Raw genomic sequence first — 25,378 nt, forward strand, 5'->3', positions numbered from 1 at the left:
GAAATCTTTTTCTGGTATACATGAAAGGCACAAATCAAGTATGCCTGGTTGTTGCAGATCCACAGGACAATATTGTGCTTGACCGATACTCAATCCATCATTTGAACTTTCTTTTCCTCTACCAACTGTGCACAGTGGCTTTTGTGTGTATCATGTGCATAGTGCAGGAACCGATCTAGACTATTCTAACTGTAACTCCCAAACTCTCAGCCTCTACCCATTTGGAGTACTATGTGCAATTCTGGTTGCCCTGCTGTTGGAAGGATGTCATTAAACGGGAAAGGGTGGTAGAAGATTTACATTGTAAGGAGAGGCTAGATATGCTGGGGTTTTCCTATTGTGCGGGAGGTGGAGGGGTGACCTTACAGAGATTTATAAAATCGAGAGAGGCACAGATAAGATAGTCAGTCCTTTCCCAAGGGTAGGTGAATCTGAAACTAGAGGGCTTAGATTTAAGTAGTGAAGGGAAAGATTTAAAAGAGACTTGAGGGGAAACTTTTTCCACATAGAGGGTGGTGTGTATGATATTAGGAAGGATTTGCAGGGATACGGGTCATACTCGGGCAAGTGGGACAACTTAGATGGTGCATCGTGGTCAGCATGGACAGAGTTGAGCTGAATGGCTTGTTTCTCTGCTGAATGATTATAATTCTTATTTATATGGAAGGAAGTACCTGAGGAAGTGGTAGAGTCAGGTACAAACACAATATTTAAAAGGCACTTGAATAATTACATGGATAGGAAAGATTTGGAGGGTTATGGGTTAGCTGGAAGTGGGACTTGCTCCATTTGACAACTTGGTCGGTAGCTACTCTGACTCTCCCAGTAGGTGGTTCTTCAAGTCTACACACATCTTAACATGGAACTCCTCCTTGAACTGCACTGCAGTAGTATCTTCAGCAGAACAACTAGAGCAATTAAAAAAGGCAATTTAATAACACCTTGGGGGAAGTGGGGAAGAGAAATAAATACCACACGTAACACCAAGAAAAATAATGGATAGAAATAACAATGTTTGTGGCTTTTCTCTTCAGCAGATCAATGGAACTGAATGGGTACACTGCACTCAGGGATCAATTCATAGGGACACCAGTCTCCGCGCACTATCAGTACCTGCCGCACCTTTTTAGCTATGCTGCTCATTCGGGTCTGTTGCCACCTCAACCCCGCAACTTAGATCCTCAGTCACACACTCTGGTAAGCCAGTTGGTTGGAGCAGAAGACCTTGAACCTCTTGGAACACCAATGCTGATTGAAGACGGGTGAGTACTGTTTATTGCAATGATGAACTGCAATAACTTGTTATTTGCATCTGGGATGCTTCTAATGCTTCTGTTATTAACATTAATTTCTGATAAAAATGCCCCAAAAACTCTTGTGTTCTATATTTTGATGACTTAAATTAAACCATCGTCTACACTTTTAACTAGTTGGGACTACTTAGTTGTTTATCCTCTTGCAAAAGAGTTGCTTGCCTTGCACAATTGTTTTAAATATTGGTTTAAAATCAATATTTCTTTTGGGATTATTCATCTCAGTACACGCATGTATGGATTTGTATGTTTGCTCACATTTCCTACCAGATGACTGAATCAAATGAATTATTCCAATGTTAAGAGAAACCTCCTCGTGACAAAATACATGATTAAAAAAATAGCTAAGGAGGATCTCTGTCTAAAACTACTATCGCTGAAATTTTATGTCCTGATCTCTGCATCAACCCTGACATGTTCACGCCCTTCGTATCTGGGGCTCCAGTTGGATTAGTTGAGTAGTAATAAAACTTCCAGTTGCTAAATAATTCAAAAGATATTAAAAGCTCAATCAACAAGTACGGATATTTCTTTATTCATTTTGCGCAGAGGGGGTTCTCAGACTGCTATATACCTGAACTCTGGAAAATTGAGTAAGTAATAGGATAAACGGGTCAAAAGTTTGGGCAAAAGGCTTAAAATTGAATGTAGCATTGAGGAAATTTTGAGCTTAAAACTGAATGCAAAATGACTAAATTTGTTGCATTTATGATGATCTGGGTAGAGGGGAAGAAAGTTTGGTATAAGAGGCCGGAGAGAAGTGTATTAAAAACAATAGGAAATGAGAAGGGAGAGATGCGGAGGAGAAAGATGAGGCCAATAGCTATTTGGCCAATAACTATATATTCTGCATCTTCTCCTTGGCCAAATGTTTTGATTCTTGTGAAAAGGTAACTCCATTTTGATGCTCTGTGTTAGGGAAGTGTAAACATTGAGGCTGATATTGAACATAATCATTGAATTATTCTTAAACACCATTACAATTTTTACTAATTGGTCAAACAGCACATTCTAAATCTTTTTATGATAAATTATTTGTAGAAGCTTTGATTTACCTCTCTTAGAAATTGATATCAGTGAGAATTCATAATGATGCTAATTATAAATAGATGTAAAAAGATATGGAATTGATGAGTAAAATGTTTTCTTCCATATTTTTGGTTAGTGTTTATAATGAAAAATATTTTCTTTAACTGCAACTAATATAAATCAAAATGCATTGAAGTTTTGTGGCTTTCCAAGATTGATTGTTGTAACCCAGAGTCTAATTGTGTTTGAATGTGTTTTAACAGGTATAAAGTAACTCAGGCAGAGCTCTTTGCTCTGCTTTGCCGCTTGGCCGATGAGTTGCTTTTCAGGCAAATTGGCTGGATCAAAAAGTTGCCATTTTTCTGTGAATTATCAATCAAAGATTACACCTGCTTGCTAAGTTCCACCTGGCAGGAGCTCATCCTCCTTTCTTCCCTCACTGTCTATGACCGACAAATTTTTGGGGATCTTGCTGATGTCACTTCAAAGTATGCGCCATCTGACGAAGAACTCCAAAGGTGAGATGGATAACAAAGAATGTTTGCACTGCAGCACTTTATAACATGGTGGAAGCCCATTTGCAAGTGAGGGCTGTACATTAATTCATAACCTGGGCAAGACCTGTAACAAAAGACCATGCAAGCAGTCAACTGCTTTGGCATAATCCAGTGTGGTGTGAGGTTATCTATAAATCATGAATAGCAGTAAATGCTTGGGCTCCCAATTCTGCTGCGTCATTTAATTCAATCATACCTGATCTGACTGTAACCTGAACTTTGCATTCTGGTCTATATGCAGTAAGTTTTCACTCCCTTGTTTATTAAGTATCTAATTACTTCAGCTTTCAGAATATTAGGGTGTCAAAATTGTTAAAGATTGAATAATTCACAATAACAAAACCATGAAGAAATAATTATTGGGTGCCCTGGATGCTTAACATGTTAAGTGAAAGCAGAACACCCACCTGATCATTCCAATAATATTTCAAAAATGGACACACTTTTACATACTGACTTGTAGCAATACATCTTCCGTTGTTCTAGCTGTGGTTTGAAACTCTATGGCTTTTGTCACAATGTCATAGTGGAATATAACTACCTTCCATAATTTGCAACCAACATTTAGTTTATACACTCTCAATTCATAATAATAATAATAATAATAATAATATTCATTTATTGTCATTGCAACGAGTACAACGAAATTAAAAAATAGCCAATCCTGACGGTGCGTACAAACATATATGCAATAAATGCAAAAACAAATAAATACATAAATACAATTAAATACAATTATGTTAAGTACAAAGATTTTTTAGTGTTGCCTAGTGCAAAGGTAGTGTTCAGTTCTCGTATGGCCCTGGGGTAAAAACTGTTCTTAAGTCTGTTTAATGACATTCAGTTAAACCTGACATTGTATTAATATCTGTTGCTACCACAGTATTGTAAATGCAAGCAACTGGTCTTGCCTATTGATAGTTCTCTACTTCGTTTTCATCTACGAATGGCCCAGAATTTCTGGACAGTGGCAAACCATCCAAATACGCCACTAATCTACAGTTCACCCATTGAAAACTTACTTTAAATTGCTGAACAGGTCTTTACCCAGTTTGGCTGCATATCTATCATTATTTGGAGGTGGGGTAGGGGGTACACAAAATAATCCCAGTTCACGAAGCAAAACCACTGGCAGCTGACTAAAGACATTCCCTGTTAAAATGTTTAGAAATTTTCAGAAACAATTGAAAATATCTCAAAACACTTAAAATTAAATCAAGCCATTAAATGTGAACAATTCTGAAATGCCATCTGTTGAGAAGGAAACAGTTAACAGTCTAGGTCAATGGTCCTTCAGAACTGGAAGAAGTTCTAATGAAAGGTCTTGGAACTGAAATATCTGTTTCTCTCTCCACAAATGTTGCATGTCTTGCTGGATATCCCACGTAGTTCCTATTTTTATGATGCTAGATATTAAAGTCTAATTTAGAAAAAGGATTTCTGCTCGGCCTAGTACTTCTCGAGGTTCTATGGCATCTTGGAAGGCATCAAGCAAGATGAAAGGCTAATCAAAATTATGAATTAACACAGCAAATTAAGAAGTAAAAAGGCTTATTTTTATAAAATGTTGTCCTCTGCAAAGATTTTTTTTTTTAAATCTTTTGAGCAGAGGGAATGACATTCCACGTTTCTGAAACTAAGTGTTCATTGTCAATGAATTTATTAGTAATTATACATAATACATAATTTAAAAGTTCAATTACACTTCATTCAATAAAGCAATAATTTTAGAGTGTTTGCAGTGAGGTTCTTGCAGATGCATTGTTCTTTAAAGTTCTCAATTTTGTTGCTATCGGAATGTAAATTCCATGTTACATAGAGTTATGGAGCATGGAAACATCCTTCAGGCCAACTCATTCTTGGTGAAGAAGATGGCGATTTGAGCTAGGCCCAGTTGCATATGTTTGGCCCAAGGTTATCACTACACTCATTGGTATAGTTTAGTTAAAAAAGAATAATTAACAAGGCCTGTGACAAGGTCCTACATGGTAGACAAGTCTGGAAGGTCAACATGAGACGATTGGATTCAAATTAGTCTTGAGGAAGGAGTCAGAGGGTAGTTGTGGAGGCTTGTTTTTCTAATTGGAGGCATGTGGTGTGTCAATGGAGGCTGTCCGGAATTCACTGTTGTTGTTATCTAAATTAATGATCTGGATGGTAACAAATCCTCACATCCGGAATCTTGGAATCATCTTTGATCAAACCCTCTCCTTCGACAAACATATCAAACACATCACAAAGACAGCCTTCTTCCACCTCAAAAACATTGCCCGTCTCCGTCCATGCCTCTCCTCCACAGCTGCAGAAACCCTCATCCACGCCTTCATCACCTCCCGTCTGGACTACTGCAACAGCCTCCTCTATGGCGCACCCTCAAAAATCATCAGTAAACTTCAATACATTCAAAACTCCGCTGCCCGTCTACTCACCCACACCCCGATCCGTGACCATATCACCCCCGTCCTTTACAAACTCCACTGGCTCCCCATCCCCCAGAGAATCCAGTACAAAATCCTCCTCATGACCTACAAAGCCCTCCATAACCTGGCCCCATCCTACCTGACCGACCTCCTCCACAGGCACACTCCCACCTGCACCCTCCGCTCTGCTGCTGCCAATCTCCTATCCCCCTACATCCGGACCAAACTCAGATCCTGGGGGGACAGGGCTTTCTCCATCGCTGCTCCCACCCTATGGAACTCACTACCCCAAACCGTCAGAGACTCCTCCACACTCACCACATTCAAAACATCACTGAAGTCTCACCTGTTCAGTACTGCCTTCAACCACTGAAGGTCACCTCACCTTCTGTCTCCTTTCTCTGTTCGTTTACTTATTTATCTATTTATTCACTTCCCTATGTTCTCTAAATCCCTGTAAAGCGTCTTTGAGTATATGAAAAGCGCTATATAAATGTAATGCATTATTATTATTATTATTAAAGCTGACAATGTTAGTAAATTTGCGTATGATAGCAAAATTGGTGGTCTCGCGGACAGCAAGGAAGGATATCAGAGTTTACAACTGGATCTAGATTGGTTGTGAAGATGGGCCAAGGAATAGCAAAAGGAACAGCAAAAGGAATTTAACTATGACAAGCATGAGGAGATACACTTTGCTATGTCACACAAGGGCAGGACTCCCATTGTAAATGGTGAAGTCCTAGAGCATTGTGGATAGAATGATCTGGGAGTGCAGGTGCGTGGTTCCCTGAAAGTGATGAGTCAAATGGGCAGAATGGCGAAGAAAGTGTCTGGCACTCTTTCCTTCCATGGGAAGAGGATTGAGTGCAAAAGTTGGATATCTTGATATAGCTGTACAAGCAGTTGGTGAGATCACACTTCTGTGTACATTTCTGGTTGCTCAGCTATAGGAAGGATACGTCACTTTGGAAAATGTGCAGAAGAAATTCACTAGGACATTACCGGAACTTGCAGACTTGAGTTACAGAGAGAGGTTAGATAGGCTGGAACTTTTTTCTCGTAGGAGTCTGAGGGATGACCTCTTTGACCTTTAATAGATCAAGAGGGTACAGATAGAGTGAACAATCAGTCCTTTTTCCAGGGAAAAGGATTTGCAAACAAGAGGGGACAGGCCTAAGATGAGAGGGATAAGGCATGGGAACAGGCCCTTTGGCCCAATTAGCCCATGCCGACCAAGATGCCCCATCTACACTAGTCGCACCTGTCTGCGTTTGGCCCATATCCCTCTGAATCTGTCCTATTCATGTTCCTGTTCAATTGTATTTTAAATTATGTTATTGTACCTACCTCAACTACCTCCTCTGGCAGCTCGTATCATTTACCCACCACCCTCTGTGTGAAAAAGTTGCTCATCGGGTTCCTATTAAATCTTTCCACTTCTCCCCTTAAACCTATTACCTCTGCATTCTTGATTCCCCTACTCTGGGTAATAGAGGTTGTGTGGTCACCCTATCTATTCTCGTGATTTTATACACCTCTATAAGATCACCCCTTATCCTCCTGCATTCCAAGAAACAAAGTCCTAGGCTGCCCAACTTTTCCCTGTAACTAAGGCCCTCAAGTCCTGACAATATCCTCGTAAATCATCTCTGCACTGTTTCCAAATGAGTCTTCCTACAGCAAGCAGGGTGACCAAAACTGAACACAATACTCCATCTGCAGCCTCACCAATGTTTTGTACAAAAGAATAAAGGAATTTAAATGGAATCTCAGGGACAACATTTGTACCAAGAGGGTAGTCTGTATCTGGAATAAGTTGCCAGAGGAAGCTCTGAAAGCAGATACAATTAAAACTTTCAAAAAACATTTGGACAGATTTATAGATAGGAAGAGGTTAGAGTGACATGAGACAAATGGGATTAGCCCAGAATGCCAACATGGTCGAAATGGAAAACTTTGGCCAAATGGCCCGTTTCCATGCTGTATAACTCTGTCTCTGAGCAGTAAAAGTACTACTGAAGTGAATCAATTGACTCCAGCATCTCTGGAGTTGAAGTGATGCTCTGTTTAACACTGGCTCTCAGTCCTATTTTGAGTTGACAAGTCTTATTGCTTACATTTGTTTTTGTTCATCTTATAAAATTTGTAGGCTTTGAGCTGCGGAAAGATTGTTTTAGCATTATTGGCGATTTGTTGAAAAAATTCAAAGGTTTCAAAGGTCTATTTATTGTCACGTCTAATTTGGAACACTGAGATATGAATGACTGCCAGCCTGAATTAGGTGCAAATAAGTAAGAATCCATTTAATGAGGCAGAGTAAAGTGAGAATAAACTGGAAGATTTCAAACTTTTATTTTTCAAAAAGAAACTTTTTTTTAAAAAAGCTGTCAAATTCAAGATTGCATTAAAGGAAGCTAAATCCAATGGCTTGTCTTACAAGTATGAAGCCTTTTAACATTTATTTTGGTATGTCAAATTTTCTTAAGGATTTTTATCAAGCAACATGATTTATCTTTTGGTTTTATTCATAGTTACATGAATTCATTGGTAAATTTTGCCATCTTAAATGCTGTTTTCCATCACTAATTTGAACCAGATTTATGTAATGTCTTTTCTCAGCCATTCCTTTATCAAGGTTTTGAAGATTTGTCATTTGACTTGAGATTAGTCACATTATTCTGACACATAGAATGTGAATTGCTGCAGGAGTGGGTCAGTTGCACCATCCAGTGACAATCTCAAACTTAGCACTAATGAGTTTTTATAGTAAGTAATTTTATACATGAACAACTGCATGGCATCTTTAATGTGTATTCATTTCCCCCCTACTTTCCTCCTACGTTGAAGAATGATTATTTATTGCAGGTAGGCATGGCTTTCTGTATGATTTATATTAGTTTGGTTGCCTTTATAAATCCACCTTAAGTCTATCTTGCTGAATTATGTCATTAAAATGTTGGCTTTGAAATAAAATACAAAAATCTTTTTTTGCTAGGGAACACGACTTAAGTGCTTCAATATATTCTGTTAGTGACATATTGTCATAAATTCTGAATTGTTTGAAAGAGGGAAAGTCAGGAGCTGTGGAGGAGTTTTGTACATCAATGACAGCTCTGCCTTAGCTAGTGATGTATGCTTTGTGCCATATAAGGGAGGAATATGGGCAGAAGGCAAAGTAGTAATAACTTTAGAGATAGAAGGGATGATTATCAATCTTAGGGATTTATAAAATTGACAAGTGTTCAGTGAAAACTAACAAATGTTCCGGTTTCATGTTATAAAATGGGAGGAATTCCAGTGCATTCATTTTTTTTAAAGTGCAGATCTGTACCTGCAGTCTCTTTGGTTTAGAATCAGCTGAAAAGTTCATTGATGATTAATTTTTTTGCTTGAGCAAATTTTTCATCACTTCTATTATTACTTCCTTGTAAAATCAGACACAGTACATAGCCTAGTTCTGATTCGGCCAATTCTTCCACAGAACAGAATTAGAGTGTCAAAAATAATTCCAGTCACTGGTGTAGACTTGGTATCGAAGCTGGATTTTTAAAGTGCATCCACAAATCCATCCAACCACTGTGTACAAATCTATTACCATTCACTGTTCACTAAATGTCTGAGTTTCCTGTCAAGTAGAACATAGGACAATATAGCACAAGAACAGGCCCTTTGGCCCACAGTGTCTGTGCCGAACATGATGCAAGACCAACTTTTGTCTGCCTGCACATAAACAATATCCCTTTATTCCCTGCATATCCATGTGCCTCTTAAATGCCACTATCACATCTGCCTCAACCACCCCCACCCCGGCAGTGTGTTCCAGGCACTCGCCACCCTCTGTGTAAAAGAAAACTTGTCCTGTACTTTTCCTTTACACTTGGCCTCCATTACTTAAAGCTATGCCCTCTAGCATTTGATTTTTTTTCCATCCTGGGGGTAAAAAAGGCTCCGACTGTCTAGCCTCTCTATACTTCAATTGAAGATATCAAGGCTCGATGAGAACTGGATGTGCATTATGCATGATTTTTGAAAAAAAAATGTTGCAAGCGATAAGTAACTTGTTCACAAACAACAAAAATAAATCACTGAAATGAACTCAACTATTTCTATTTCAGAAGTGTAGCTTATTGTAATGCTTGTGGTAAAATCAATGTGATGTTTTATCAGGCGTCTATTTTTGCTCCTTTAGATTCAGTGAGGAGGGAATGGAAGTTATGGAACGACTAATCTACCTCTTTAGAAAATTTCAACAGCTGAAGGTTAGCAATGAGGAATATGTGTGCATGAAAGCCATCAACTTTCTTAATCAAGGTAAGATGTTCTGCGATACTTTGAATAATTTTAGCTAATTTCCTCTTTGTTCAATCTTACGCAAAAACCCAATGGAGTCAATTTTAATCATTCCTGCCACACTTCCATGGCAATAGAGGACAGGCAAGGTGTGACATGGGGAGCCGACACACTATCCTTGTTGTACCCAATGGAAACTGTTTGGTTAACTTCAGTCATTCTGCCGTACGATACTGGGATTGCTGGCATGATTGAGTACTCCTGGCAGAAAATCAGTGACTCAAAAGTCTGCAGTTTCTTAGCCAGTAGCAATCAATTCAAAACTGTTTAATACTCTCTCAAGTACTTTCCTTTGCATAAGATCCCTAAAACATGGCTATAAATGTCTACATTTTCCATGGGCATGCCAGCAAAATGCATTAAAAATAAAATAAGAAGCCTTTTCATTGTTGTTACCTGGAGATTTTTATACCTTTGCTATTGATGTGGACGTGATCCATCGTGTGGCGGGAAATGGTGGGGTAGCGGTAGGGGGGGAAGGAATTATCACAGTCATAGTCAAACGGCACGGAAACAGCTGTTTGGCCCATTGTATCCATGCAAGCCATGATGTACCTCTCTATACTCGACGCACTTCCCAGCCATTAGCTCATAGCTTTCTATGCCTTTCTGTTTCAAGTGCTCACCTAAATACTATTAAAATGTGAGAATAGGTGCTTCTGCCATTCCCTTAGGCAGTAGGCATCATTTTTCAATCGCCCTGAAAGTGAGAAACATCTTCCCCAAATCCCTTGTGAATCTCTTGGCCCTTACTTTAGACCTGTGCCCTTTGCTTATTGATACGTGCTAAGAGGAAAATTTCCACACTGTTTATCCACTCAGTGCCTTCATAATTTTCTGTACCTCTGTTAGGTTCCCCCCCAGTCTTCACCATTCCTAATGAAACAAACCATAATTCCCCAGGGAGTAAAAACCTCATTGATTCCCAATATGTGAAAAATGGTTATGAGTGAGATGCACTCTGAGATTTCCTGACTACTTTCCTGTCTCCCTTCCTCTACCCGGCGGTCACTATTACCCCCACTGACTGCAATTCCTTAAGCTGTGGGACAACTACCTGTAAAAAAACAGCTAACCATATAGTATTCAACGTTGCCAAAGCACTGCAGTGCCTGCAGCTGGTGGTTAAGCTCTGAAACCTGATGCTCAAACCAGTTGCACTTCCTTCACGTATGGTCATCCAGACCACAAGGTGCGTGTGTCAAATAATTCAACCCTCCTTGATTGTTTCACTGATCTAATTTGATGCATTAATCTTTAATCAAACATTAAGATTTGAAAAACACTATCAGTCTTTGGGTCCATAGCTCATCTGCAAAAAAGCAATTTGGTTACCTTCAGTCCTTTAACATTGGACGTACAAATGGTTGCTTAGCATCATAGTCATACAGCACAAAAGCAAGCCCTTAGCCAACTTGTACATGCTGACCAAGATGCTCCATCTGCTCTAGTCCCACCTGCCTGTGTTTGGACTATATCCCCCTAAACATTCCTATCAACGTACATGTCCAAATGTCTTTTAACTGTTGCTATTGTATCTGCCTCAACTACCTCCTCCAACAGCTTGTTCCACTCGTGTAAAAAAGTTGCCCTCATATTAAATCTTCCCCCTCTCATCGTAAACATATGTCCTCGGGTTCTGTGCATTTGCACTGTCTACTTCCCTCATGGTTTTACACACCTCTAATAAAGTGCCTGATGCATTTAGTTTCCCATTTTAAACAGAATCATTAATATCTATCTGTATCCAGATTATTTTTCAGAGGCCAAACTCTTATGTTATTCTCGGGTTCTAATGGGCCCATCTAATTCTCCTTTCTGTGACACGGCAAAATTATTTGTGCCTGAAGGGTGTTCAGACACAGGAGTTTGAATCGGAATGTGTGGTAAAGATACAATGGCAGCAGTACACTTGATTCTTATATTGGAGTGATGATGGCATTTTTGATTTGTCTGCTCAATTTTATCTTAAGTAATGAATGTGCTTAAGGTAGTGTCAACTTGGAACCTTTTACATTCTTGAAGGTAAACATGATGAAAAATTTGTGAAAGTATTTCCACTATGCTCCATATGTCGAAGATTTTATGGAAGAAAAGGTTTAGAGAATCTTCTCCTCTGATACGAATGCTCCATCATGATTAAAACTTTGAATAAATACTATTTTTCCATCAGCCAATCAACATGTCTTTTTATCCTTTTATTTTGGTATAAAAACAGAAAATATCAGAAATAATATGCAAATCATGCAGCATCTGCAGAGAGAAAATAGTGTCAGTAATTGAATGAAGGGCATGTCGAACGTTAAAATCTTTGAAGATCCAGGAGGGAGAGTTGGTTTTGCTTTCATTAAAACATCTGCTGAGGATTTTTAGCATTTTCATTACAGATTACCAACATGCATTTTTTGTCATTTTATGGCATTTAAATTTCTAAAATATTTATCTGCTATTTCTGTCAATTACGAATTGTTCTGTGAATCCAAAATTGGCAAATGTTCTGATACAGGACTATTTAGTTTTTTCTTCTAAACTCAAATTTATACGTAAGTCTACCGATATTTCTGACCAGAACTGTTAAGTTTTTGTGAATGCTGAAAAGGAGTTGGGTTATTTCATCTCTGTTTCTGAAACTAAGTAAGGGCTACTGATTCTGTTGTGTGCAAAACTAATTAATTATTCCAGAGATAATATAATCGTTGAAACTAGTTGTAGTGGATGATAGACAATAGACACTATATTACTTCGTTGAAACACATTAATATTTGTTCATCCAAACTTATTCTTTGAATTGGAGATCACCTTTTGCCAATAAAAGACACAGATAAAAAACTGATTAAAAACAAATTCCACAATATATCCTTACCAATAACACAGCTGGAGGTGAAGAGTGGGAAATAGCCCAAACCATTATTGTATATGATTATTTGTTGCTCGGTGTGGTAATCAGCTCCTTCTGTCTGAAAGTCAGTTAGAAATAAAATGTTTTTAGGTTGCTGGTGATGATCATGACCCTTGGTGTCCTGAAATTCTTGGTTTAATCACCAATCGTAACCCAAATCTCAGACCACACACATTATGATCTGAGTAAGGTCATGGCTGAAGCATTCTAATCTTCATACCAGGTGGCTTGTATATAATTTATGGCAATGTCACATTGGACAATAATGTTTGCAATTTCCTATTTCTAATAATTTAGAGTAACTTTTCTTTATAAGTTAGAGATGTAGCATGGAAATAGGCCCTTTGGCTCACTGTCAATCACCCAATCACACTTGTTAGAAACATCGAAAAATAGGTGCAAGTGTAGGCCATTTGGCCCTTCGAGCCAGCACAGCCATTCAGTATTGTCATGGCTGATCATCTAAAATCAGTACCCCGTTCCTGTTTTTTTCCCATATCCCTTGATTCCTTTAGCCCTAAGAGCTAAATGTAACTCTCTCTTGAAAACATCCAGTGAATTGGTCTCCACTGCCTTCTGTGGCAGAGAATTCCACAGATTCACAATTGTCTGGGTGAATACGTTTTTCCTCATTTCAGTCCTAAATGGCCTACCCCTTATCCTTAAACTGTGACCCCAGGTTCTGGACTCCCCCAACATTGGGAACATTTTTCCTGCATCTAGCCGGTCCAATTCTTTAAGAATTTGTACATGTTTCTATAAGATCCCCTCTCATCCTTCTAAATTCCAGTGCATACAAGCCCAGTCAACCCATTCTTTCTTCATATGTCAGAGCCGCCATTCCGGGAATTAACCTGGTGAACCTAAGCTGCACTCCTTCAATAGCAATAATGGCCTCACCAGGGCCCTGTACAACTGCAGTAGGACCTCCTTGCTCCTAAACTCAAATCCTCCAGCAATGGCCAACATGCCATTAGCTTTCTTCACCTGCTGTACCTGCATGCTTACTTTCAGTGACTGATGTACAAGCACACCCAGGTCTCATTGCACCTCCCCTTTTCCTAATATGACACCATTCAGATAATAATCTGCCTTCCTGTTCTATGTTATCCCACTTTCTCATCCATTCCCTGCACGTAAGGGACAATTTTACAGAGGTCAATTAATCTAGAAACCGGCACAACTTTGGGATGCGAAGCACCCAGAGGAAACCCATATGGTCACAGGGAGAATGTGCAAATTCACCACAGACAGCACCCAAGGACAGGATTGAACCCGAGTCTCCGCAACTGCGAGGCAGCAGCTCTACCAGCTGTGTCACTGTGCCGGCCCAACGTGTACTATTTGTATTGCTTTGTTTGTTATAGTTCATGTCAAAAGTATAAGGTACCCAAATGTGATGGTATGTGTCAGCACTGGAAAACCAACTATATCATCAGGCATTTACTAAGTCTTTTGGTATGTTTTGTAGCATGGGGTTGAATTATGCTAAGCAGTTTCAAACAATATTACTCAGTAGATCATGCAAAAGCAGAAAGGGGTGGAGGTGGGAAGATGTGACTAGTGGTAAGATCGCATTTGAGTTGACAGTAATGTCAACGTATGATGTGTTGGGTGTGGTGGCTGGTGGGGTGAAATTGAGGACCAGGGTATCTTTGTCCTTGTTCCTTCTGGGGGGAGGGGGAAAAAGAGCAGAGCTACAGGACACAGGAGATATGTGTGAGGGACCTATGACAGAAAGGGGAAAACTACGTTTACTAAAGAAAGAGGACATCTCAGATGTCCTACAATGGAAAGTCTCATCTTGGCAGTAGATGCGGCGGAAATGGAGGAATTGCAAGTATTTGCAAGAGGCAAGGTGGGAGGAAGTGTCATCCAAAGAACTGGGAGTCGGTAGGTTTATAATAGAATTTTTGCAGGCTTGGGCAAGATGATTGCAAGGATGACTTTCCCCTTGGCTGAGGGGTGTAGTGGAAAGGGACCATTCTCACAATAAGGATAACTCATAGAACTGAGACGTGGGGAAATTTCTCCACTCGGAGATTGCTGAATCTTTAGGATTCTCTACCTCGGATAGTTGGGGTTGCTTAATTTTATTAACTGCGCTCAAAACTCCTTATTATTTTCCTAGTCGGTTGATGGATAAATGTTTTTCCATCTGACAAACATGGTATGGCACATGGTATGGATGGCCTTGCAATATTTGTCTCTTTATTGTAGATGTCGTATTATGTGTCAAAATGGTTCACAGCCATTGAATGACTACTTTATGCCATCGCCGTCCCCTTGAAGGGAATTCCATTTGTGTTAGTATGATCGCAGTGTATTCAATTAATGTATTTAATGCAGTGTATCCAATTAATTCTTTTATGTAAATTTGTATCACAAAGCATTATATATTTAACTCTACACAAATATTATTTTATTGGCAGACCATCATGAGATAGAGCATTTTCATAACTGGTAGTGGAGTGGTTGGGTTCTTAACTCTTTATTCAGTAAAAAAATCAGACAATATACAAGTTAAAATCTGCTACACATGTGCTTAATACTTTAAAGGCTGAAGCTTTTGCCAACATTATTTGGCCCTGGTAAATTTAATCCTGTTACATAGTTAGGAATCTACAGCAATTCACGTCTACTCGGGAAGCATTTGGCATAGTACTTCGCTTAATCAAAGTTGGAATATTTCTCTTTATATTCTTCGATATCCACTAGACCTAGACAATTAATTGAAGGAATGGGGTCAATTTCCATATTTTGTGCTGATGGAATCCAGAGCTGCTTATGTTCAACGTGTCACGATGTCAACTGCTAGACTCCTTAATATTACTTAGTAGATAAGTGAATGTAACTTTCAATTAAGCATGAGGAAAAACATTGTTTTTATTAACTCCCCTCTTCCCCACCCCACGCTGAACTTCAACTTCACTTCCTCACCACAGATTCCACCTTCCTTTGTACTATTTCAGGTTGAATCGTGCTATGCATACTTTGAAATCGTGTTTAATCCATAGGCGAAACTGAAATCTCACTTTTTCTGCATTGTTGACATAAATTGCATCCATTCCACAAAATTGCCGCCTTCAGCTAATCTAATTTCCATTGTTTTATGAAACCCACACTCTTTGATACCTTATTTGGGTTTCATTCTCTCTGGGTTTAATTTCTTTAATTGCTCCTCGCCAGCCCCCTATCCTTCCTTTGTAACTGTTTTCAAGTCCCTCTGGCTTTAAATGTCCTCATCTTTGCAATTCCTCTGCAATCTTGTGCTGCTTTCTGCATTGTTTCTCTTCTCTGACTTTGGCTGCCTCAGTTCTCGGACATATTTTCTCTAAAACTTCTGGTACTTCCAACAGTAAAATGATATATCTGAAATTAGTTTATGAAGATCTTGTGCATCGTTTTGTGTTCTGGAACCTTAGTTTACTGCTGTGATGAGACCAGGGTACAACAAGCAGCTGAATGAAAAGTAATAGGCTTTAGATAGAAGAAATGTGAAATAAAATTGCTAGAAACGCTCATCTGTGGAAAGAGAACAGTTCACATTACTGGTTGGACATCCTTCATCAGAAGCACTTGCTCCATTCAAGTACACCTTCAACTCTTGAGAAATGTGGTACCGTGTATTTGAGTAAAGCGTCATCTTTGCCCATTCCCAATGTAAATGATTTGTGAATAACATTTTTCCGTCTTTAAGTTTTGGATAGACTTTTATTACTCAATTTTCAAATAATTTCAAGAAACCTTAATTCAAGTATTCCTTAGTGACCTTGACATGAACCATTATGTGGATCTGCATTTTGATGCCAAAAATGAAGGTACCTAGAAATGTGTATGTTCCCATATTCTGATTATCAATGAACTGTAAGTACGCATCATACTGGCCTGCTTAAAGTTTAATAAAGAAAGTTGCAATTTTAGCATTCACAACATGACCTGTTCTCAGAGACGTTATTCCTTGTAACATTTTTTTCTGGGTGAGGACACAGGAGATTGCAGATGCTGGAATCTACAGCAAAACAAAAGAACAGCAGATTAGGCGGCATCTACGAAAGGAAAAGGACTGGACGTTTCAGGTCAAAACCCTTCATCTAGAGTCGGTGTCAAGAGGGGAGTGGGGAACAAGAGCTACCAAGCAGTAGGTGGATACAGATAGGAAAGGTTGATTGGGAGATAAGTCAGGTGGTGGGGGAGGGGCGGGGTGGTAATGTAGATAGTAACAGAGGCCAAGGGGTGATAAGTGGCGAACAAAACGTTGCTGATTCTGCAGTTTGATAGGAAAGGGAGCTGAATAAGGAGGGGTGATAGCACGTGGCAACAACGGATGGAGCATAGGACATTAAAATGGCTGGCAATTAGGAGATCTGGATGGCCATAGTGCAAATACTTGGCAAAGCAGTTTCCTAGCCTGTTTTTGGTCTCACCTACATTGGCGAGGCCACATCATGAGCACCAAATGCACTAGACAAGCTCTTGTCCTACACCTCCTTCTCCTACCTCTTTACACTAGCTACTTCCCCTCTGCTCTTTAGGTCGAGATGAAGGGATGTGTATTTCTCTCACAGATGCTGCCTAACATGCTCAGTTCATCCAGCGGCTCACTTTCTTCAGGTGGAGATTGAGATACAAAGTACTTAATTATAATCTTATCTCGCCCACCATTGTGCATGATACTCTGATGCAACGCCAGCTGAAACTTTATTGTTGATTTTAGATTATTTTAATTAAGTGTATTAATGACATACGCATGATTCTGGTGCTGCTCAGTAAACAAAAATGTGAATTGCACAATGTTTCTGTCCTGATGTTTAAGTGTTGTTTAAGCTTCCAGGCATTGAGATTCACTTGGGGGTAATCATTCCTTGGTAACAGGAATGCAGAAGACCACTTACAATTATTTGATAATGTTGAATACAAATAATTTAATTCTGCAGTTATTTACAATGACTGTTTCTCTTTTTATGGGGTCTGATATGAAACATAGTAAAGTTATTTGGCATTGGTAGTACTGTTTGTTTATTCAATGTTCAGTGTCATACTGACCCCAATCCGACGTCTAATGTTGGTGTGGCCAGATTTTGTTTCAAATTATTCAGAGTTTGACAAATTGAAAGGTTAGATAAGAGGTGGTTACTAAGCTGCTCATGGTGAATAACTTTCACAAATTTGTTTATTTATATTTAATTCTATAATTACCATTTGTGATTAATTTGCAAATTAACATATGAAATGCCCATAGTTATGTTAACTGTTCTAAAACCTTTTAAGAATTTAAAAAAAGTATTACATGGTTGTGTACCACGTTGATGCTCAGTATCTTTATTTGCATTTGCAAGCTGTGAAATTTAAATTCAGTCAGTAAGTGTTGCTAATATCATCAGCGTTCTCACATAATCATTGTAAATTAATTGGTGATGACATTACTTTGTCAACCAAAGTCCCATTTCAATATTTGTTTCTTGTTTTGTAGATATTGGGGGCCTGACCAATGTGTCTCAGTTGGAGCAGTTGAACAAGCGTTACTGGTATGTGTGCCAGGATTACACTGAGTTCAAGTACCCGCACCAGACCAATCGTTTCCCTGAACTCATGATGTGTCTGCCAGAAATACGCTACATTGCAGGTAAGTTTAAATGAAGTACCGTTAACTAAATCAGTTAGACATGGTTTATTGTTGCATTCACACAACATCTGCCCATCATGCAGTGAAATTATGCCTGTTACATCTTAAGCAAAAAAAATGTGGGTCCATGACAGGTGTGTCTCCAGGGAGATGGAGATAGAGGTGGTGTTAGAAGAGCCTCGGCCCTTGAGCTTGTCAAGCACGTCTGAGCTTTGTGCTCCCTGTGCAGACAAGTGTGGGAGCTGTAGGAAGGATGAGTAATCTAACCATGCATTGTGGATCAGGCAGCATTCAAGAGGGGAGAGACATGTAGTTGTCATTGGGGATAGTATAGCCAGGAGAATAGACACAATTCTCTATCACGAGGACTGAAAATCCAGAAGGCTGTGTTGGGTGCCTGGGTTCGGGACATGTCGTATGAGCTGCAGAGGAACTTGGAGTGGGAGGGGAAAGATCCTGTCGTCGTGGTCCATGTGGGTACCAATGACGTAGGTAGGACAGGCAAAGAGGTTCTGATGAGGGAATTTGAGCAGCAAGAGACTAAATTGAAAAGCAGAACCAAAAAGGTAATAATCTTTGGATTCCTACCTTAGGCATGAGCAAATTTGCAGAGGGTCGAGAAGATTAAAAATTTGAACGCATGGCTCAAAGATTAGTGTGGGAGAAGTGGATTTGGATTTTTAGGTAAATAGTGAACTAAAGGTGCTTTATTTGAATGCAAGCTGTTTACAGAACAAAGTAGATGAGCTTATAGCGCAGTTAGAAATTGGTAGGTACGATGTGCGCATGACAGAGACATGGCTGAAAGAGGATCGAAGCTGAAAGCTGAATATCCAAGGTTACACATCCAATTGAAAAGACAGCCAGGTAGGCGGATGGGGTGGCTTGGCTCTGCTATTAAGGAATGAAATTCAGTCCTTAGCAGATATAGCAGAAGATATAGGATCCTTGTGGGTGGAGTGAAGAAGCTGCAAGGGCATAAAGACCCTGATGGGAGTTATATACAGGCCTCCGAACAGTAGGCAGGATGTAGGTTACAAGTTATAACAGGGGATACACTCGGCGTGTAAGAAGAGCAATGTTTCAATGGTCATGCAGGATTTCAATATGCACGCAGGCTGGAAAAATCAGATTAGTACTGGATCCCAAGGGAAGGAATTTGTAGAGTACCTATGAGATGGCTTTTTAGAGCAGCTTGTAGTCAAACCTAGTATGGAAAAGGCAATTCTGGATTTGGCGTTATGCAACAAACTGAGGTAAAGGAACCCCTGGGAGGCGATGAACATAATATGATAAAATTGAGAGGGAGAAGATGAAATCAGATGTGTCGTTATTACTGTTGAGTAAAGGTAACTACAGAGGCACAACGGAGGAGCTGGTTAAAGTTGATTGAAAAGGGACCCTAGCAGGAATGATGGTGGAACAGCAAAGGCAGGAGTTTCTGGGAGTAATTCAGAAGACACAGGATCTTTTCAAACCAAGCAGGAAAGACGATTCTAAGGGAAGAATGAGGCAACCGCGGCTGACAAAGGAAGTCAGAGTCAGCATAAAACTAAAGGAGAAGGCATATAATATTGCAAAGATTAGTGGGAAGCTAGAGAATTGTGAAGCTTTTAAAAGCCAACAGAAGGTAACTAAAAGGCAATAAGAGGAGAAAACATGAAATATCAAGGTAAGCTAGCCAATAATATAAAAGATAATAGGAAAAGTTTCTTCAGATATATGAAGAGTCGAAGAGAAGCAAGAGTGGACATTGGACCACTGGAAAACGATACTAGAGTAGCAGTATTGGGGACTAAAAAAATGACAGACTGAATTTTTTTTGAGTCAGTCTTTACAGCAACAACGTGCCTGAAACTGAAGAGAGTCGGGGCAGAATATAAAATCAGGGATGAGATGCTGTGGCTTTATAAGGCACTGGTCAGATCACATTTGGAGTATTGTGAGCAGTTTTGGGCTCCATATCTGAGGAACGATGTGGAGAGGGTCCAGAGGACGTTTACAAGAATGATCCTGGGGATGATTGGGTTAAAGTATGATTGTGGCGCGTTTAACGGCACTGGGCCTGTATTTGCTTGAGTTTAGAAGGATGAGGGGGGAACTCATTGAAACTTACTGAATAGTGAAAGGTCTAGTTAGAGTGGATGTGGTTAGGATATTTCCAATAGTGGGAGAGTCTAGGATCAGAGGGCACAGCCTTGAATAAAAGGACGTCCCTTTAGAAAGGAGATGAGAAGGAATTTCTTTAATCAGAGGGTGGTGAATCTGTGGAATTCATTACCACAGACGGCTATGGAGGTCAAGTCATTGGGTAGCCGAGATTGACAGGTTCTTGATTGATAAGGATGTCAACGTTTATTAGGAAAAGGTAGGATAATGGGTTTGAGAGGGAAAGAAATGTCAGCCATGATTGAATAGCGGAGCAGACTTGATGGGCTGAATGGCCTAATTCTGCTCCTATGACTTATGGAGTACAAAATGAGAATTCACATTTTTTTTTTAGTATGCGTTGACCTCTGATTTAGGACAGCTATTTTGGTAGAGAATGGCAAAGAACCCCATGAAAGAAAGATTAAGGACATTATAATGGATAAAAAGTAAATGGCATACTTTTTAAGGGTACTTGTTCCAAAATGGAGGTAAACAGAACAAGTGAACATAAAAATAAATTAATTAGAGAATTTGAAGGATCAAATATATAAAAGGTCAGTAACAAAGATAACAAAAACTGGATGTCTCCTAGACCTGATGACTCAGTGTACCCTCTTTCATTTAAAGAAGTGAAGGAATTGTAAATGTTGCAGTTATAATTTTCCAAAGCTGCCACTTTTCAAGAATTATGCCATTGGCAATTTCAAATCCAAATCCATTGATATTCTGATATTTAAGTGGTGGGAGAAAAAGTTTGTTAATTCAGCTGAGATTGTTGGTAAGTATTTGAAGTTAAAATTGCTGCATTGTTCTCACTTGCCTAGGTAGAGGGTACTGATAGTGAATTCTGGTGTAAAATTATTGTTTAACACATGCAAGGAACCAAGTTAATAAAAGCTTATAATTCATAAAATATCTCAGTTAATGTTCAACCATATCTTGCAGGTAAACTGGTCAATATTCCTTTGGAACAGCTGCCTCTGCTTTTCAAAGCAGTCCTGCACTCATGTAAAGCCAACACAAGTAAAGAATGAGCCATCAGCCTGTGGCCCTTGAATTTTCCATGCCTTACTGCCTCAGGTGAAGAAGGAATACAGATGGGGAATAAAGTTGATCAAGGTTTGGAGAACAGGAGAAAATGCTCAGATTGAGAGTGAAACCCTGTAACTCTGACAACAGCTATATTTTACTTTATCTATTTATTTCACGACAGAGTTGAATGTATGATCTTCAACGCAGTGCACATGCTTCTGTACAATGCAGTTGATACATTTCCTTGCAGTTTACGGGATGTAGGGTGTTATTGTTACAGTATTGCCATTTTAGGTCTAGTTGAATTTTTTATATTTTGGGGGGAGGGGGCTGAGAAAAGTTTTCTTTATTAAGACTACCTCAATAATGAGATGACTATTTGCGTCTCTCTCCATTTCAAATGCCTTAAGGCTATCACTAAAGTGGTCCATTCTGGCAAGCTGCTGCCTTGATACAACAAATCGGTACTAACTGCAGTCAGATCGATTGCAAAATGTATTTGCCTCTATTTCCAGGCTTTGCAAGAGGGTTTATTGTTAAATTTTGATATGTGTTGTGTGAGCATCATTTTTGTATACAAATTCAGTTGGGATCCTGCAGAAGGATGGTGCAATAAAGTGCATCCAGGTGCTGCAACCAGGTTATTTACAAGCAGTGTTTTTGTTTTCTCTGAGGCAGTTACAGTTGACCTCTAATGGGAAAATGTATTAATTTCCCATTAATTTCCTCTTATAAGGCTCATACTTTATTAATATTGCATTTGATACTGATGCAGATGCTTAGAAAAAGTTGTGCCATCTTGGAATATTTACTGTAAATCAAAAAACCCAGCTCCACAATACAGGAATATTGATGGTGTTATAATATTAACACGAGTCCAGAGCAGACAGTAATGTCGTGGTCAAGGATCAATGGGAGGTCCACCTATATATGCTTCTAAAATAGAAACCAAAGATTTCGTAAACAGGAAATGGTAAATATATTTTAGATTTACTGTGCATTGTATCTTTAAAATTTCAAGCATTTGTAAATTATTTGTAAGTCCTTGCCCAGGGATAACATTATAAGGAGCTAAAATAAGTTATAAAGTTTTATTCTCATTTGACTTTTGGAAACTTGAAGTACAAGGCAGCATTGCTTTCCGAGGCACGTGCACCTAGATATCTTCCCTGTCAACACCATTTTTTTGTGAGGATATTATCTTTATTTGACCTACTTTGCCCATGAGAAAGTAAAGTTGTGTTTTAGACATCAACATGCATAGTCATGGTAGCATAGACTAAATTAAATTGATCACAAAAGGGATCCAAGTGAGATGGGACTGTTTATGGGGAAAGATTGTTTGGCAAGCCTTTTTAACCTTCTCAAGTCATTATCATGAAGATTCCTTTGTAATCTGGTTAGCTTTAGAGTGTTCACCTGTTAAATGTTTAATATGGATGTAGGCAGGGGGAAGAAATGGATTTGTCTAGGAATACTTGCACAATTATGAAATTCAGAACTACGCAGTCTCTTTCCTGTAAATGATCAAGATATTGTACACTATTTTGTATACTATCATTATTTTATAAGTCAAAGACTCAACATATGTCACTGAATTAATTGAAATTCAGTAACATGGCCAAATCCTCTCACAGTGTCCAAATCCACTCATTGTTCCTTTCTCTGAGCTACATGCCTTGCTGAAAACTTTGTAGATCAGTAATAGAAACTTTGATCATTACTGAAGTCAAACCTATTCTTTGAACCTGCCTTTCAGGCAACAATGATGCTCTATCCTGAACCTTCTTCGTTTTAGCAGTTCTACCTTCTAAATCTACTTATGGCTTGGTGGGAGTGTTCTTTCAATATTGTTAAGTCATTGTTTCCTGTGATCTCAAAGTTGCCAAGAACCTCTGAAATTTTACGCTAGTTCCACAAAATGTTCATACTTCGTGAGGGATTAACCTAAAATAAACTTCTGTGAGCAATGCTGGGCAATGAATTGATTTACATTAATATTAAACAAAATAAAATTCTTAGTGCATTTACTTGCAGTAGATGGGAATTTTGTAAGGTGCTATTCGTGGTTGCAGTTAACTTATTAAAGTAACCTGTTTCCCATCGATGGCCTGCTAACATAATTCCATAATGTACATGCATACAGTATACACTCCTCATGTGAAATAGATTCTATACAACCTATTTTACCTCAGATGTTCACGGAGGATTTGTAGGTGCCTTTTTACCTCGATTTTTACTTTCATTTTCTTCCCCACTAGTTAAATCAAAACAAGAAAACCTTTTTATACGAGGTATTCTTTCAGCTCCCTATCCTACTTTGTGATCACATTTATTCAATCATTCCTGCAACCAGACTCCAGATATGCTCAGTTTAAGGCAAGAGATTTATGCCATTTATCAAAATTCTGGACTCTATTCTGATAGAAAATATTTAAGATTGCATAAGCTATTGACTTTTACAAAAAGCTTCTCACCTGTATAATTCAGTAAAAATTGGTCAAAACTGTTCATAAATTGGCATGGAAATGATTAAAGACAACAAAAAGGTTCACAATGCTCCAGGAATAGCTATAATGCTTTGAGCTTAATCTGCTTGAAAATTGACATACCTGAACTCTTAAATGCAGGCGTCTTCATCTTGATCGTCGTCACAAGTCTTTTATGGCTTGTTTTAAAACAGGGTAAAGTGAATGTGTTGTGTTGCATACGAAAATTACTCAGGTATTATGATGAAAGTAGAAGAACTAGTTTTAGAAGTAGAAATTTTTAACCACAAGTATCTTTCTCTTTTAAATTGCAATTGAGGGAAATGGTTGGAAGGCTGGATTTTTTTAATCAGGGAATTGAAATTATTATTTTTTCGAAAAAACATGGATGATCTGAAACCAGTTTGTCTCTGCACATTTTAAAAAAGCAAGCTAAATGTTAGTTTTTAAAATAAATTTCCCAACAATGTGGGCAACATTTGCCAAGTAAGGGCTTAGAATTTTTAGATGGTACTTTCCACTCAACACAATAATGGCTTTTGATCTTAATCACTTTTGTTAGATTTTCCAATTTCTACCTAAAACTAATATTTGAATGATGATGTGGGTTCCAAGTAAAGCATCTTCCACAATTGGAGATAGGGATAGTAAATCAGTTACAATTCAAATCATGCTTAATCTCAATGCATTCAGCACTGGTCATGTAACTGTTTTTTGGCATTTTGTTCTTCCTTCCCAATCACAATGGAATTAGCTTGTGGAGGCAAAAAATAAAATGTACCCATTTCTAGTTGTTAATTATCAAACACTTGATCATTCTAGAACTACTTGGTAAATGTTTAATACATATGTTTGAAAACAGCCAGCCAGTAAATGTGAATTGATTGAAATGCAACCAAAACCCAGTATATGTGGAACTAAAAGGACTTTGTATCACTGTGGAAACGCTTCAGAATGTAAACAGCGAGGCAACACAGTTTCCAGTTCCATATTTTCATCAATTCCTTCAAACATGATTGTCCAGACCTTCAAAGCGAAAACCCTCCTTAAACTTGAAATTTATTTCTACCTTTTTGTTTTAATTATCTTTTACAAGTTTTTTTGTGAATGTGGCTGAAAGTAAACCACAAATATTAATTATTTACTTTTTTAAATTGAGTTAAATTTTCAAGTTAGATGTTTGTGAAAATGTATCTCTTTCTCAGGATGATAAGCGGCAATCAGTCCTGCTATGTAGCCAGGAGCAGGAAAGGGGGGGGGGGGGAGGGGAGGGAGGGAGGGTACATTGGTGTATAGTGAAACTATAGAAATAAGTAGTGTTTATAGAAGATGTTTAATCATAAATGAAAAATAATGAATACAGCAGCATAAAGCCTAGGCTTTTCTAAGGGTCATCACTGCCTTCCATGCAAAGCAGTTTGTAGCTCAGGGATCTATATTTAAACAAATGACCCGTTGGAAAAACCAGCTTTATGCTGAAAGCTTCTTTCATGGACAAATTTAGGGATG

The 25,378-nt window shown here is 38.7% G+C and overlaps 1 protein-coding gene across 5 annotated transcripts in view; it reads left to right on the plus strand.

Annotated features, from left to right (window-relative positions):
* The window catches only part of LOC144608554 (nuclear receptor subfamily 6 group A member 1), a 234,437-nt gene extending 209,331 nt beyond the window's left edge, over positions 1 to 25,106 (plus strand). For 2 of the 5 annotated variants that reach the window (XM_078426490.1, XM_078426494.1), the window contains 6 exons: positions 1,035 to 1,262; positions 2,606 to 2,860; positions 8,170 to 8,187; positions 9,512 to 9,633; positions 18,045 to 18,197; positions 21,294 to 25,106. In XM_078426490.1, the coding sequence (XP_078282616.1) occupies positions 1,035 to 1,262; positions 2,606 to 2,860; positions 8,170 to 8,187; positions 9,512 to 9,633; positions 18,045 to 18,197; positions 21,294 to 21,382 (865 nt within the window). In that variant the 3' untranslated portion in view covers positions 21,383 to 25,106. The remainder of the gene's footprint in view (positions 1 to 1,034; positions 1,263 to 2,605; positions 2,861 to 8,169; positions 8,188 to 9,511; positions 9,634 to 18,044; positions 18,198 to 21,293) is intronic. The other 3 variants (XM_078426491.1, XM_078426492.1, XM_078426493.1) reach the window with 3 other exon arrangements.
* The last annotated feature ends 272 nt before the right edge of the window (positions 25,107 to 25,378 follow it).

This window comes from Rhinoraja longicauda, chromosome 31 (assembly GCF_053455715.1).
Source record: "Rhinoraja longicauda isolate Sanriku21f chromosome 31, sRhiLon1.1, whole genome shotgun sequence".
In the NCBI taxonomy this organism is placed as follows: domain Eukaryota; kingdom Metazoa; phylum Chordata; class Chondrichthyes; order Rajiformes; family Arhynchobatidae; genus Rhinoraja; species Rhinoraja longicauda.